Source organism: Lepidothrix coronata, unplaced genomic scaffold, assembly GCF_001604755.1.
Source record: "Lepidothrix coronata isolate B3197 unplaced genomic scaffold, Lepidothrix_coronata-1.0 Scaffold275, whole genome shotgun sequence".
Classification (NCBI taxonomy): Eukaryota; Metazoa; Chordata; class Aves; order Passeriformes; family Pipridae; genus Lepidothrix; species Lepidothrix coronata.
The window spans coordinates 801,940-816,817 of NW_016690455.1; the positions used below are offsets into that span (position 1 = coordinate 801,940).

The 14,878-nt window shown below is 38.0% G+C and overlaps 1 protein-coding gene across 1 annotated transcript in view; it reads right to left on the minus strand.

Annotated features, from left to right (window-relative positions):
- Positions 1-14,878, minus strand: part of TMEM163 (transmembrane protein 163) — a 93,562-nt gene that overhangs the window by 23,481 nt on the left and 55,203 nt on the right. The window contains exons 3-4 of the mRNA XM_017836323.1: positions 14,391-14,434; positions 13,185-13,276 (exon numbers count right to left, since the gene is read on the minus strand). Of these exons, the coding sequence (XP_017691812.1) occupies positions 13,185-13,276; positions 14,391-14,434 (136 nt within the window). The remainder of the gene's footprint in view (positions 1-13,184; positions 13,277-14,390; positions 14,435-14,878) is intronic.

A 14,878-nucleotide genomic window follows, 5' to 3' on the forward strand; every position in this document is an offset into this window, starting at 1 on the left:
TTTGACAGGCAGCAGGAGAGACCTATTGAAGAAAGTGCGAATCTGAATTCTCCCTCAGTTCCACGTAATATATTACTTCTAAAAAGAAAAATGAACGGAGAGAGTTTGGTCAAAACATTTTAAAACATAATGGAAAAGCATTGTTTGATTTTCAGAAGAAATGAGCTTTCTGGAATCTTTCAGAATGTAGTATATTTTAAAGAATAACAGACTAATTCAGAAACAAAAAGGTGAGAGCATCTCTGATATCCAGGCAACAATCAACTTTTAAGTCAACTAAAACTCAAACTTCCAAATTTTTTTTTATTAGAGCAATGACACGTGGAAGGCAAGAGTAATTAAAATTACATCATTATATTGTCAGTAAAGAGAATTCAATATTACAAATTTAACAGTGAAACTACCACATCTTCTTTAGTTTGCTGGGTGTCAGTAGCAGATCATGATCTGCCAAAGATACTTCTTGATGTGTTTTTGATATGGTATTTCTATCTGCAAATCCATGAGATAATATAAAGTACAATTCATTGTATTAAAAATTAACTCATCAATTTTGTCAACTTTTCAGTATTACTTTGTCACAGATGAAACACACTGTTAAATTGGTTGTACTGCAGCCTCAGGCATTGTGAATGAAATTATTTGCACTCTCAAAACTGTCAAAAACTTTACACAGCTTTTGAGCTTTGGGTACTGCCAGTTCACTCCTAGAGGAATTCAGACGTGTATAAATCCTAAAAACTAAAGCTTGGTTCTGGGTGTGCTACATCCTGGAAATTTCCAAGACATTCTTCTGAAAGCAGTATTACAACCCACATACAACTCGTTTATATTTATACAACCCTATGAATATCCATTTTGTATTACATCAGTCCTGGATATTTGCACTCACATCAATCAAAACAAGATCAATGTAGCTGCATTACATGACATACAGCTGCCATCTCATCTTTTCCATAACATATTCACTGTATGGAGCTCTAATAAACATAATTCTTCATTTTGATGACAAATTCTCACAACTCATAACTAAACCAGAAAAGGAAATCAATCACTGTGAGCACCTGATGGTCTTTCCCTTAATCAAAAATTTGTCACTTTGCATAAGTTAATGGCTTTTCAGCAGGTAGCTATGAAAAGTACTGAGATTCAGGGATTTCCACCCCCACAAACTGTCAATTTTCAAGCTGCTATTAGTAAGTTAACTTTTTTTTCCTCTTTTTATCACAGAATTAATTTCCTAAGGAGAGTATGTCAAATTATTCAATTCATTTGCATCTAGCAGATGGAGCAAAACAGCCTTATAATTCATGGATTTAGCCTTAATTCTATCTTATATTTTACAATTAATTGTTACGATTCCCTACAGGGAGTGATAAGAATAAAATTCTGTAATATTTTCATAATAGAAATAAAGATTAATCTCACTCAGATTTCTGTGGTGATTAATCTTCAATATGATGAAGGAATTTTACCTTTAGCATGGCTCTTGCCAAGCACTAAATACCCTTTACATGAATTGGCCCTTCCAGCCGAAGAGACTGCTCTTCAGTGTAAGCAGCAGTCAGCTTGAAGTGAGACTGCAGATTTAGATTCTCAGCTACTTGTTTTGTAACATTTTATAAAAAAACCCTATATATATAATAGTAGTGAAATTGCAAATACATGCTGAGTAACAAGCTCTGCTATATACTACCTCAAAAAATATCTGGGGTAAGCTACATAAGGGTGATTGGTAACAGAGTTTTCCTCATATCAACCGACTGCTTTAAAATACCAAAGTAAGAGGTTTCCCTTCTTAATTATCTTCCTCCTGTCTTTGTGGCAAATGGAATACAGCACCACAACACCAACATCAGTTTGTAATGAAGCTCTTGGTTAATCTGCCCTCACCTGCAGCAAAGGTGGTGCAACAGAATTAAGGATTCAGAAGAGATAAGTGATGCATGTGAATGCAATCTGCAAAAATGTGTTAACTTTCTCTTAGCAGCTCATGGAGACAGTTGTTTTGGGGCAGTGGGGAGGAAAAAGGGCCTCATGCACTTGGTAGTTTGTCTGTTACGTCCTGGATCTTATTTTACCACCACACTTCAAGTTCATTGAGATAGTCCCTGAAACGTGATGACATCATGTGGAATAAAACAAGTTTGTCAGTAGCAGTCTAATTACTTCCCACTTTTGTTAACATATGGTACAACTAAAATGCAATATTAGAAGCCTAATCTTCTTGTCAAATACTGGGCTATTCTCCCACCATTTTTATTCACTGCAGTATCTCAGACTACTTACCCTTTTTTGATTAGATGAGTAATTTTGCTTTTTACTACTTTTACCAATATGAAGAGGCTTGCAGAATAATAGAACAGCCCAGGTTGGAAGGGACCTCCAAAAATCATCTGGTCCAGCCTTTCAAGGAAAAGGGACCCTAGATGAGATTCTCTAACACCCTTACCAATTGCATCCCACGATCTACCACGTCCATGGGGAGGCTGTTCCAGTGACTGACTGATCTCACTGTGGAAAATTCTTTCTTGTATCAAGATTTCTTACCTTATTCGCTGAAAACATTTTCATAACTTCAGCTGAGCTACAGAAGTAAACATGACAGAGAGAACTGAGAAAAAAATCATTATATAAACCACTAGCATTTGTCTTAATATTCTTGAGGTAGAAACTCTATTGTCACATTTGCAAAGCTGCCATCTAAACGTGGTTCAGTTCCTCATCCAATTCTCTGGCAGCCACAATACTATAAAGAAAAGATAATACTTCTAATTTCTACATATATTCTTGTTACCCTACTAGAACCAGTTTACTCTATTTTAATTCTGTATTTCCATGATTGTTAAGAATCTTACCATTATATATCTTCCTAAGAGAAATGGGGTTTCCACCCTGGAAATAGTGGAACAGTTTCCCAGAGAGGTTGTGGAGTCTCCATCCTTGGAAGTTCTCAAGACCTGACTGGATAAAGTTCTGAGTAACCTCTTCTGATCTCACAGCTGTCTCTGCTCTGGGTAAGAGCCTGCACTAGAGACCTCCTGAGGGCCCCTGCAACCTGGATTATCCTGTGATCCTATTAATTTTTATTCACAAAATCTTTAACTCTGCATGTTCTGTCAAGATCTTTCAGCACTAATGGCTCCTAATGGCCCACAGAAAAGGAAATGCTAAAATCTCTACAGGCTGTTTTCACCACTGGAATGAAGAGATAACGTTAAAAATATTACTTTGCAGGGTACTGTAACTTCACATTAAAATGAGCTGCAGGCCACTGAGAGCAATACGAGCTCTAAACCCAGGAGTAATGTGAGCTTTTTCAGCAAAGCTGAGCAAATCAGTTTTATGATGGATACAGGATTTAATCTCTGAATAAACCCACCAAGGAAACCTCTAGAGTTTAAGTAAGAAAAAAAAATTAAATTATAAAAGTAATTATTTTAATAAAAACTGTAAAATTGCTAATTCCTGTTTCCCTATGATTAGAATGGATTTTAGTATTAGTGGGTGGCAGAATGAATATTATGTATGGAATCATTCAGGGAAAGTCACATGGCGTAACATAGAAGGCAGTTCCTCAAGAGGTTTTTTCTGACAGAAGTTAGGAAAATATTTTGAACATTCTTCACTTTATAATTCTGTATCTCTCTATACCTTTTTATCAAGTGTCTTCTGTGTCTAGCCACATGACAGGAACCCTCTTGTATCTCTTTGCCTCACTGATACTCTTGTTTTCATTCTTCCTTCCCATACCCAAATACAAATTACATTCTATGAATGCTCCTTCATCAGTCACTTGGAGCTTGCAATAACCTGCAGCACATTTCTTCTAGATGAGAGGCTGTCAGCCTGTTTAAACAAAGCTAGGCCTGTTTTCATTTAATATTTGTATTATGGCAGCTCTTATAGTCTGTTTACAGTAGCCAAGTACCATATTCCAGTCACAGCCAGCCCAAGATTTCTCAAGCACAGGCAAAAGTTAATGATGATACCTGAAGACTGAGAACCGGGGGGGGGGGGGGGGAATCAATTTTTGGTCACCAACAAATGATTTTTCTGGTGGCAAACCAGTGGGATCTGACTGATGGGGATGAAGTGGAGCAGGGCTGAGAAATTGGAAGAGAACTCAGAACTAAGTCAGTGGACAAAGAATATAGAAAGGGAAAAAGTCTGAGGATGTTTCAGAGAAGGGAATGAAAGTGTTTGTTCTGGTTTGCAGTCTTTTTGAGGCTCAAGGGATTGCTGGGGAAGTTGCAGGTGTGGTCCTCTGCAGATCATGGTAATACACAGGCAAAAAAGGCAATATCAACCCCAGCCTTGGAAGTCCTGCTCATTTGTCACTCTCTACTGCTAATCTGAAACTTCCTTGTGTCCAATGAGGTAGTTATATTGCTGGTGGTGTAACTTCTCTGTTATCAGGTTTAGTTACTGAAGAGGTTTTGGACACTGAACTGTACAGAACCACAGCTGTTCTGAGGATTTACACCTGCCTGCAGGGTGAAGAGGGGATAGAGTCAATTTAAGATGCACTTTAAAAGGAACAAAGTGAGCTTGCTGTTCATCACACATGTTCCATAATCCACCCCCAACTGCCAGAATCCAGATCAGCATCATTACAGCTACTCCTTTTTCTCACCATAAAAAAAAAAAGTCCAAACCAGGTTACACAATAAACAGGATTCAAGTAATAGTACAAATTACCATTGAAAGCCAATTTCTCAATTATTTTGATATACTGTGGAATCACAGGGTCTAACCTCTTCTTAAAACACATGGAGGGGAAATGCTGTTTATATCTGAAATTCAGATTAGCTCTGCTAGCGATACATTTCACGTTGAAAATGTTATAGGCTTTCTAAAACTTTTATTATCCCTTAGGAGCTCAACTAGTTGCTGCAGAACAGGGTGTTTACATCCTCTAAAATCATGAAGCTCAACTGGGGCAACAGTTCCATAAATAATTTGGTACTCCAGGTATTAAATATCTGCCAGAATAAAACCTAACAGACATTTCTACAACTTGGGAGAGTTTGAAAACTCTCATGACCTATTTTCTAATCCCTGGTCTGCACAGACTGTGCAGCTGCACTTAGAGTACACCTGCCTTACAACCACCCTCCTGGCTTGAGCACTGCTCCCAGCCTTGCAGCAGATGATCAGAGATTCTGTCATTCCCCTGAAGCTGGAAATTAAAGCTTTTAGAGAATTTCCGTAATATTCGTTTTTATGGTGATTATCAAATTCCAGTACAGAAGACATCATATCCCTGATTTTATATATATCGACCTATGTGTAAATACTAGTCAACATACACAAATACTCCTCATCAACTACAAGTGAAGTGAGAGTTTTCCATAAATTAAATAGACTTTGGATCTAACTCCAGTAAAATCATTGCCAAGGCTACAGATGCCACAGTTTTCGAAACAGATTTTAGAATGTATAAATATATATATTTTCAATATCATATTTAATATAACTTCTATGTGCGATGATTTGTGTGTGTGTGCAGGGATAACCTTATGCATACATGCATTTCTGTCTGGATAAGAGCAAAGTTCAGGAATACTTTACCTTTGTCTTTATTTGGTACAATGAATTCAGGGAGAAATTACAGTGTTTAATAACTCAGCCTAATGGAGCACATCTAAAACTTGTATCTAGCCCTGTACCTGGATGCAGAAATTCAGCTAAATATTTCAGAAGAAAGAATGGTTTGGAAATTTTCAGTGTGGTTAAAAAGAAACTATATTTCCCTTCCTATAAAGCACATATTCAAGCATAGGTGAATACTTACCTTGAAAACTCTACACTGTGCCTCACTGTGTGGGAGAGATATGCAAGTGTCACGTGAGGATGAACTCATGGTAACTGAGAACTACACAAGAGTTGCAGAGGTAGGTTCTGAGCTCTTTGAAGTTTGTAGGCCAGCTCCATACATTTGACACTTTTCCAGACCACTTAGGTGTTCCATTCACTCATCACAAAGGAGTTTTTCCTCCTGCCACAGAGGTTTGCCCTGAACTGTGGGTAGGTGTGGATTTTGCCATCTGTGCTTCAAGTCTCTTTCGTATGTATGGCACAGATAAAATTATCCCCAGTTTTTTCAATGTGACTGATATGTTGGGTCTGAACCGAGAGGATTATTTTCATTCAACACCACCTAAATAGACAGTGCTCATTTAGCCAGGCTAACCAGTATAGCAGAGCCAATCCACACAGAAAAATTTAAATACAGTACAAATGCTAAAAATTACAGAGATGGGTTTTTTTTAATTCTGTGAACCAAAAGAGAATATACCCTGCAAACATATAGATCAGTCTGCTTTCTTCTTTGAATCAGAGGAAAGGAGAGAGAAGAGCCAGACGTCACCTTGCAGGATGTCCTCCTATAAACGGTGACTTCTAATTCAAGCTTTGAGTGCAAAAGTAGGATACATCACAGTCCCCATATTCCCTGCCTAATTGCAATGCACATATATCCAGTATAACTTCTGTAAGGCTCCCCATGAGCAAATGCCAGGGTAAATATTCTAAGATGGTGTCACTGAACATGAGCAAGAGAGAAAAAAGGGTTAAAATTACTTTGGACGGAGAGGTTTGCTCCACCGTAGGGTCTCACCTGGCATCCTGTTTTCTCAGTAAGAAAGCAGCTCACCAGCCAGTAACTCCCCACATTTGTCCAGCAGCACCAAAGTGCCCAATTCCTTGAGCAGCAGGGGAAGTGACAATGGTGATGGCTTTTTACAGAATCTGCACAGGGCAGGAATCAAGTAAGAAAGAGTGATTTCAAGGATCACCCTCAAAGCAAAAAGCACTGAGGGGATGAAAGCTTCTGGAGAGCCCTGGACTAGACAAAAAGCAGCTGGACAAGAGACTATACTATAGAGTGAAAGTAGATTTGCAGTTCAAAGAGACAATGTAGAGCGAAGCAGTAAGGTATAATGTCATGAAGCCATAAAGCACCTTTCCCTAGCAACTGAAGGATACCATGGACATATCTGACTTCCTCTGTTTTCCAAAAATGAATTGCACTAGAAAGTAAAGAGCGGGAGAACAAGGCATTGAAGGAACAGTTAACCATAACATACCCATGCAGACAAAGGGAACACAGCAAAGGGCAGTTCTTTCAGGTATATTGAGTTTGGAGTTGCATACACAGAGTTATGGAGATGATTTTATTACTGCTGTTTACTTAAGTCTAAATTCCAGAAAGCAGATAACTAAGCAACTGGTAAAGGGTTTCTAAGCACCTGAATGGGCTTCTCCAAGGATCACATGCCTAAGGAGATGTAAGGTTATTAAACAAAAACTGTTCAAAGCTGCATTCTTCCACTTGATAAACATCCACTGATTCATGGTAATATTTGAAACACTAATATGTCTTTTTCCTGCAGTGCCCCATTTACCTGGAAAGTCTACTAACAATCAATAATGAATGCCAGGCATACTCTCTGAAAGAACAACTGACAAAATGCACATAACCAGGAGACCAGCAAGCAAATGAGGAAAGGGATCAGTACACCGATGGTGTTGTAGTCATTGGGTATTATTAAAAGTCTATTGACAACATTGGTATGCTTCATAAAATGTTTTAAATATCCTGATTCCCATGTCATACTGTTACATAGCCAGAAGTTTCACACTCAATGCATGAAGTCCTAGGAAATGGTCAGAATTTCTTTTCTTCCTTCCTCCCTTCATTGCATATCTCTGTGTAATGGATAACCCATATATAGATAGAGATAGAGATTAGATATAGATGATACAGATATAGATATAGGTATAGGTATAGGTATGGATATAGATATGGTCTCCACACAGTGTAGTTCTCCAGCTGCCTAAAAAATGAAAACCCCAGGCATGTTCTTCTTTCAACAGACAGAAAAAAATCACAACAATGTTTATAAACCAAAGCTATATATATACATATACACCATTTAGAAATAAGATGTACATCTCTATTATTGAGATTGTTAAACATAGGGGTAGGGCAGTGAGGGATGAAAGAGATTCTTAATTGTTGGATCCAGCATTCCAATTATGAATGGAATTAATATTTACTATTTATTCCATCCCTGAGGAGCAGTCAAATATCTTTCTTAGAGATTGCTTTTAGCTCAAACTAAATTAGAAATTTGTGGATTAAGCTCTCATGAGTTGTGTTCTTCTGAATGTCAAAACAGGTGAGAATACCAGTTCATCCTCCCCATAATGTAAGAACCCATGATTTAAATCCACAGGGCAGGCATTTTTCACTTGGCCAATAGGTTCAGCATTCTGGCAGTATCAAATCCAGCTGCCAAAGCTGAAGTGTAATGTGTGGAGATGAAAGTTAAATCACAGACATATAGCAATTTGTTTAGATAATGTCTGATTGCAAAATGACTATTTTCTTCTGGCAAAAAGCTTTCTCAGAAGCAGGTGGAGGTATGATAGATATCTGCACCTGTGTCTGCCACACTGTAGATTCTCTCTAATTCTTGTCTTTTTAATATTACTGTCAATGTTTTGGACAATATAAGAAAAAAGGGATATATCTGCATTTGTTATATATTATGTCATTGCAACATAGAGCATCACAAATTTGTTTAAAATTATTAGTCCATGATAGAATTTAAATTTCTTATTACAGTAATTAAGGAATGAATAGTCAGAGTCTGAAATATGCAAACAAAAAAAACCCCCAATGAACCAACTAATCAAAAACCCAACAAACCACACCAAAACAGTGAAAGAAATGTGTGTTTTCTGCTCTTGGCATGATCCAGAATGTTCATAATGAGTAAGGTTTCCTATTTACTCTGGCACTGGGTTAAGAAAGATATTGCCAGACTGATTCCTGGGAAACACAGAATTTAACTTGGTACCATCAACAAAATAATATATAACAAACACCAGCTGCAACTGCCAAGAATCACTACGTTAAATATGCTGTACTGAGTTAGTTTTCGCAATACAAACTCAGTAGCCAAAAACTCCAAGGAGCAGTGGATCTCACAGGCATAGTCAGACACTCAGTGCTGAGTTGCTCTGTACAGAAAAGATTTTTCCAACCAATTGTCCTTCAAAAGCTCTGTCCTTTAAAGCTTTTTCACTAGGCTGTGCATGTATTTTTTTATTCTGTTTTCTCGATCTTCTCTTTTTTGATGGTGTTTCTCACTTTCTCCTCACACACATTTCCAGCACTACAATCCAACTCCTTCATTCCCTAATTTAACAGAAGCAAAGAGTTGCCCTTAGGCTGCATAGCTGGTGACTAGTTCAACATCTCATGAGACATTTTTCCAATCTTCTATTAAGAAATTACTTCTATTGTTATTTACAGGATTTATTTAAGCCCATGAAAACCCATTGTTACTGCACCAATTTCAATAAATTCCTTCCTTCAACAGAATTTAGGTTTGCTTCAGCAACCCAATAAGCTATTATGTCACTAAAGATTTACTAAAGGCAGAATATTCAAGATATCTGTAAACCGGTTATGGAGAACAGGAATGGGGAACCATTCAGGTTTCTTTGCACATCTTGGATGTCTCAGTGCTCAGTCAGTGTTCAAATCACAAACCGGAAAACTGGATTTAGAGCTGTAACCTGACAAATCAACTCTGCTTTGAGCAGGGGGTTGGACTGATGACCTCCATCACAGCACTGCACAAAACTCCCCCCACACCAGGCCTAAAGCACGCAGGTGGTGGGTCTCTGCTTTATCAGCTACATCAGGGTATATTGCTTTTGGTTTCTGCTCTCATGAGAAAAATAAGGTATTGAAAAAGTTTTATTTTAGTCATAAATTTTCATCTTTAGTTGAGATTAAAAACTATTTCTCCAGTTATTTTTCCTCCTGGAAGCTATGCTAAGGCTCATGGAAAATAAAGAGGTGATTGGTGGCAGTCAACATGGCTTCACTAATGGCAAATTGTCCCTTCTATGATGGGGTTACAGCTGTGGAAGGTGAGGGAAGAGCAGCTGATACAATCTACCTGGACTTGTGCAAAGTGAAACACTGTCCTGCGTGGCATTCTTGTCTCTGAAGAGGAGAGAGCTGGATTTGATGGATGCGCTACTCAGTGGATAAGTTGGTTAGGTGGTTGCACTCAAAGAGTTGGGGTCAACAACTCAATGTCCAAGTGGAGACCAGTGACTAGTGATGTTCTCTGGGAGTTGATACTGGGACTGGTGCTGTTTAACACCTTTGCTGGTGACATGGACAGTGGGATTGAGGGCACACTCAGCCAGTTTGCTGTGTGGTGTGGTGTGGTTGACGCCCTGGAGGGAAAGGATGACACTGAAAGGATGTACATAGCAAAAGTACCTTCTCATCTCGCCCCAGAAAATGAGAGAAATCAAACTATCTAATAAAAATGAAAACCATTAAATTGAGTTAAACTCAGCAGGACAAATTTTCATGATAGTTTCAGCATTCCAATTCCCCTGAAGTCAAATGGGAATGCATTGGTTCATTTTAGCAGAACTTGGCACAGCAAGCATTTTTGTACTGTTAGGAGTGCCAGCCCATAAAATGTTGCATCTCTATCTGCCATATGGCTACATCTTAAGTAAAACTAAGCAGTCCTTTTACATGGTAGCATTTTAATCTAAGTATTTAATTCATAGCACAGAATGAGTCAGGCTGGATTCTCCATCTCTTTTTCTGGGGGTTTGTTTCTCAGTCTGTCTTTATGTTCTCTCTCAATGACGTCCAACAGTAAGGACTGAATGTAGCTCTGCCTTTCCATGAGAGGCTTTCCACTGATTTCAACAGATTTTGGATCAATCTCTTGCTGTCAAGTTTATGAAACAGAAAGTTTTATAAATTTGCAAAAGAAAATTAATTGGCAATTCCACTTGGCTTTTGCCACGGAGCTAAGGATATTTTCAGATCTGTTAGGATACACAGACAAAGGTACTATTTAAATCAATAAAAGACAGACCTATCAATAAAGAACTAAACCAAAGCCACTCTGGCACACCGTACTCTGGCAAACAGGCTCCCACACTAAGGCAGAATGTGGCCAGGCACGCAGAGACAGGAATAACACAGGGCACAATGTAAGCACCTACACAAATTTGCACCAGAAGTGAAGAGCAGACTGGCCCACTGAGGCACTGGCATAGAGGAGACAAGGACTGTGTTAGACCAGGTGTGGTTACAGGCACATGCGATACAAAGATTATTCGTAAGGTGAGCAAGCAGCCAGCAGGCGTCATTGTAACATTGTCCCAGCTAGAGCAAAAGTAATTACATGCAGCCTTTCAAGCAAGAGATTGATTAAACACAACAGGAAATTAGAAATGTGCCTCCCTCAAAAATCTGACACAGTAAGAATTGCCTTAAGCAACACAACCTTCTCATCATCCCTCTTTGCTTGTCAGCTTTATGGTAATTCTCCTGTCAGCTCTAGAAACAGAAAGGTAACCAGACTGACTGTCCAGTGATTCATATTCCCAGCATATGGGAACAGTCTTTCACTCAGTACTGATCCCACCATGTAATCTTATCTGTCTTCAACTAAATGGGCATGGTAAGTAATTCACTGATTTAATTTAGCCTTATGTAAAGCAGAGGGATTATATGAAGGAAAATTAAAAATGAGCGTTAGTTTAGGAAAATATGTTTGCTACCTTGCTTTTTCACTTTACTGCTTTAGCCATAAGGATATGTTGATTCTTCTTTTGTATTGGGATTTTTGTTCTCTGTAAAGTAGTTTACAAGGTTCACTTGAAAAAGCTCAACAGAAGGGGATTTCAAAAATATGTTAACTGGATGTTGACAGGAATCTCTGTGAACACCCACAAAAGCAAAATACTCAGGAAATATCTGTTAAGATCTCCAAATCTGTGCAGGAAGACTAATTTTAATCACATATTTCTGAATTTATTTTTATGAATCAATGCCACATCAGTCCTTTATGGCCTTTTATTCCAAACTGTTCTGTATGGAGCCCTGCCAGAAAGGAACTCACAGCACTGGCAAGCTGTTGCATGAGCTTGAGTTAATGCATGTAAAAATACTGCTTATTTTTTTCTTAGTTTTTAGGAAAAGACTATGAAGATGAGTTATAGACCCTTCTGTCTGGCCTTTTTCTTTTCAATCCTACCAGTTATATACAAGTTCAGTTTTATCAGGTTGCCCTTCTTGTTGAAGGGACACCGTTAGAGGTGTCTCAGCACAAAACCTACCTTATCCTTCTTTATTGTAAAATTGTAATCTAGTCCAGGGGATAGTTGAACTGTTTTCAAACAAGCCAGATGGGATGCTGCTAGCAATGGCAGCACAGAGTAAACCCAAAGCAGACAAATGTACTGCAATTCTCTATCCGGTTGTACTCAAAATTTGAGTAGGAGCTTCAGATTTTCTTTATGCACTAGGTGGAAAAATCCTTGAGTCAATCTCAAGCTAGTCTTCTCAGCTACCACATGTATCCCCAACAGAAATACTGCACAGTGATGCAGAATACAATGCCCATCATGACCAATATTGCACTGCAAATGTAAGCTCTTTTTTCCCATGGGATACATATAGCAAGTATTAAAAATGGGGAAAAAAACTATGTGCTTGCAAAGTAAACATAAAGAAGACATGTAAGTACTGCTACACTCTTACTTACAAAAAAACCCAAACAACAACAAAAAAAAAAAACAAACAGGGGGGTGTCTCTCTCTCGGTACAGCAGTTACAACAACCTGTATCACCCTACCATCATATCACTAATATGGACTCAATCTTACCAGATGTTCTGTAATCTCCACTTCCAATAATATCACTGAGTGTTGAAGTGACTTACATCCAAAGAGAAGGGATTCACGTTTCGAACTTGTTAAGGAGGTAAAAATATAATACAAGCAACAATTTAAAAAACATACTCTAGTAAGAATAATGCAGTAAGATGCAAAATAAAAGATTTAAAAATCTATTACAGATTGTAAATACAGTTTGTTTGATACAGACCTGAAAGTTGCTGTCTTGGCTAAAAAGAAACTGAAAATCACAATCCCAGGGAGGTTTACCTAAGGAAAGGCTACGTGTTTGGGACCAAACAGTAAGCTGGCAGTAGGAAAGAATACTTGCTGACATGACAAAGTGCTTTTTGTCAAAGCTCTGGAGTCTGTAGCATAACAGCTTGACAACAAAAGCTCTGCAGGTCCCTCCCAGAGCCAGAAGTATAATGAAGTGTACTTACATGTACTCCCTGTGTGCAGAATGCACAGCGGCTGCGTTGCTGTATCGCCACAAAACTATCGCTGACGACAAAACATCCAGGGTGGCATCAAACTGCAAGAGAGACAGAGTCAATGGCTTTGCTGGCCATTAAATGTGCCCTGTGCTAAGAGCAGTGCATTTACTGTCCTGCTGCACAGGCACAGAGCAGCTTCAAATAAATCACTTTAATGAAAGCAGGATTTACATTTATTGAATTGATCTTCGCATTTTCGCCAAGTATTATTGCACAATGATACACTTCAGAGGTCAGGAAGTCAATCAAGCGATTAAAAACTTATTTATTTTTAATCCATCACTTGTAGAGAAATTAAGGATAAAAAAGAGCCACCACAATCTGCAACTGTGGTACGACAAGAGTTAAAATACTAATATGCTTCTTATGCAAAGATTCTGAAGAAGTAAGTGTTTGGAAGTGCCTGGCAGTCATTCCTATTTCTTGCAATAGAAGGTTTTGTTTCAGAGCAAGAAAATATTAACTTTTTTCAAAATCCCATTGTATCCAGATTTCATATTATATGAATATATTATCCTGTATCATCAGGAAAATTCCCATATTTGTATTTCCAGTTAATGAAGACACCAAAAATTAGGCTTGTCCCACTGTAAGAACTTTCATCCTTACATCAAGCTTTCTAGAGTCATCTAACCTTCAAATTTGAAAGCAAGAGACAAATTATTTGATATGAGTCATTGCTCGTAGTTGGGAATTTTTTGCTCTGCTGCTAATCAGGAAAGTCATAGCAAGGACTAGAGAGGGAAGCTGTCATTCCAAAGTCAATAGTAGTCTTACCATAAACTTCAATAGGAACAGGGTAACATAAAATTCATAAGGGAACTTTGGAATTTGGCTCAAGTTCAACAAAAAAGCAAGAGATTTTGTAGAAGAAAACAATATCTGGTGGACAATATCTATCAATGATGAGATACAAGCATTGATATTAACTCCAATATAAGACTTAGTGGGCAGAAACTGAAAAAGTATAATGCTAACATCTTTGCCGTCCTTCCCAATGCTTGACTTCAACAATACTTTTCCTAATCCATCGTTGACTTTGCACAACTTGCCATGAAAATACCATAAGAAAAAATACAGTATTTCATGTTTAGGGAAAGCCCATTAAAAAAAAAAAGGGATAGAGAATATTTAAATGTCTCTTCTACTTACAGCAAATCCAAAGGAGGATGCACTGTATCTCATTACGGAGACAGCTGAAGGAAAAAAAAACATTATTTAGAAACGCTTTAAATTTTTTTTGTATCCTTTCTTCTCAACTCATTCAAGATCTACCAAACTTGTTTCAACACATAGGCTTAGTTACACCGAGTTCCCACTAGAACAACCTGACCAACAGTTCAAAATGTCTACAAGAAAGGCCTTGTGCTGCAGGAAATGGTCAGGTCACTTGAAGGATGCTTTTCTTTCTTGCAAAACTGTAATGGAGCAGATCTTAGAATAGCATTCAGATATTTTTATGAAATATACTGTGTTTTAGATGCAGACTGGAGTAAAAACATTTTGGAATTACAATTTCAAGCTCTCAGAAAACTGTACATGTCTCAAGGTGCTCCTTGCTACAGCCAGGAGTTTCAAGTCCCCTGAACTGGATGACAGAAAACTATGCAGGCCCATGGAGACTTCTTGAGTGCCATCTT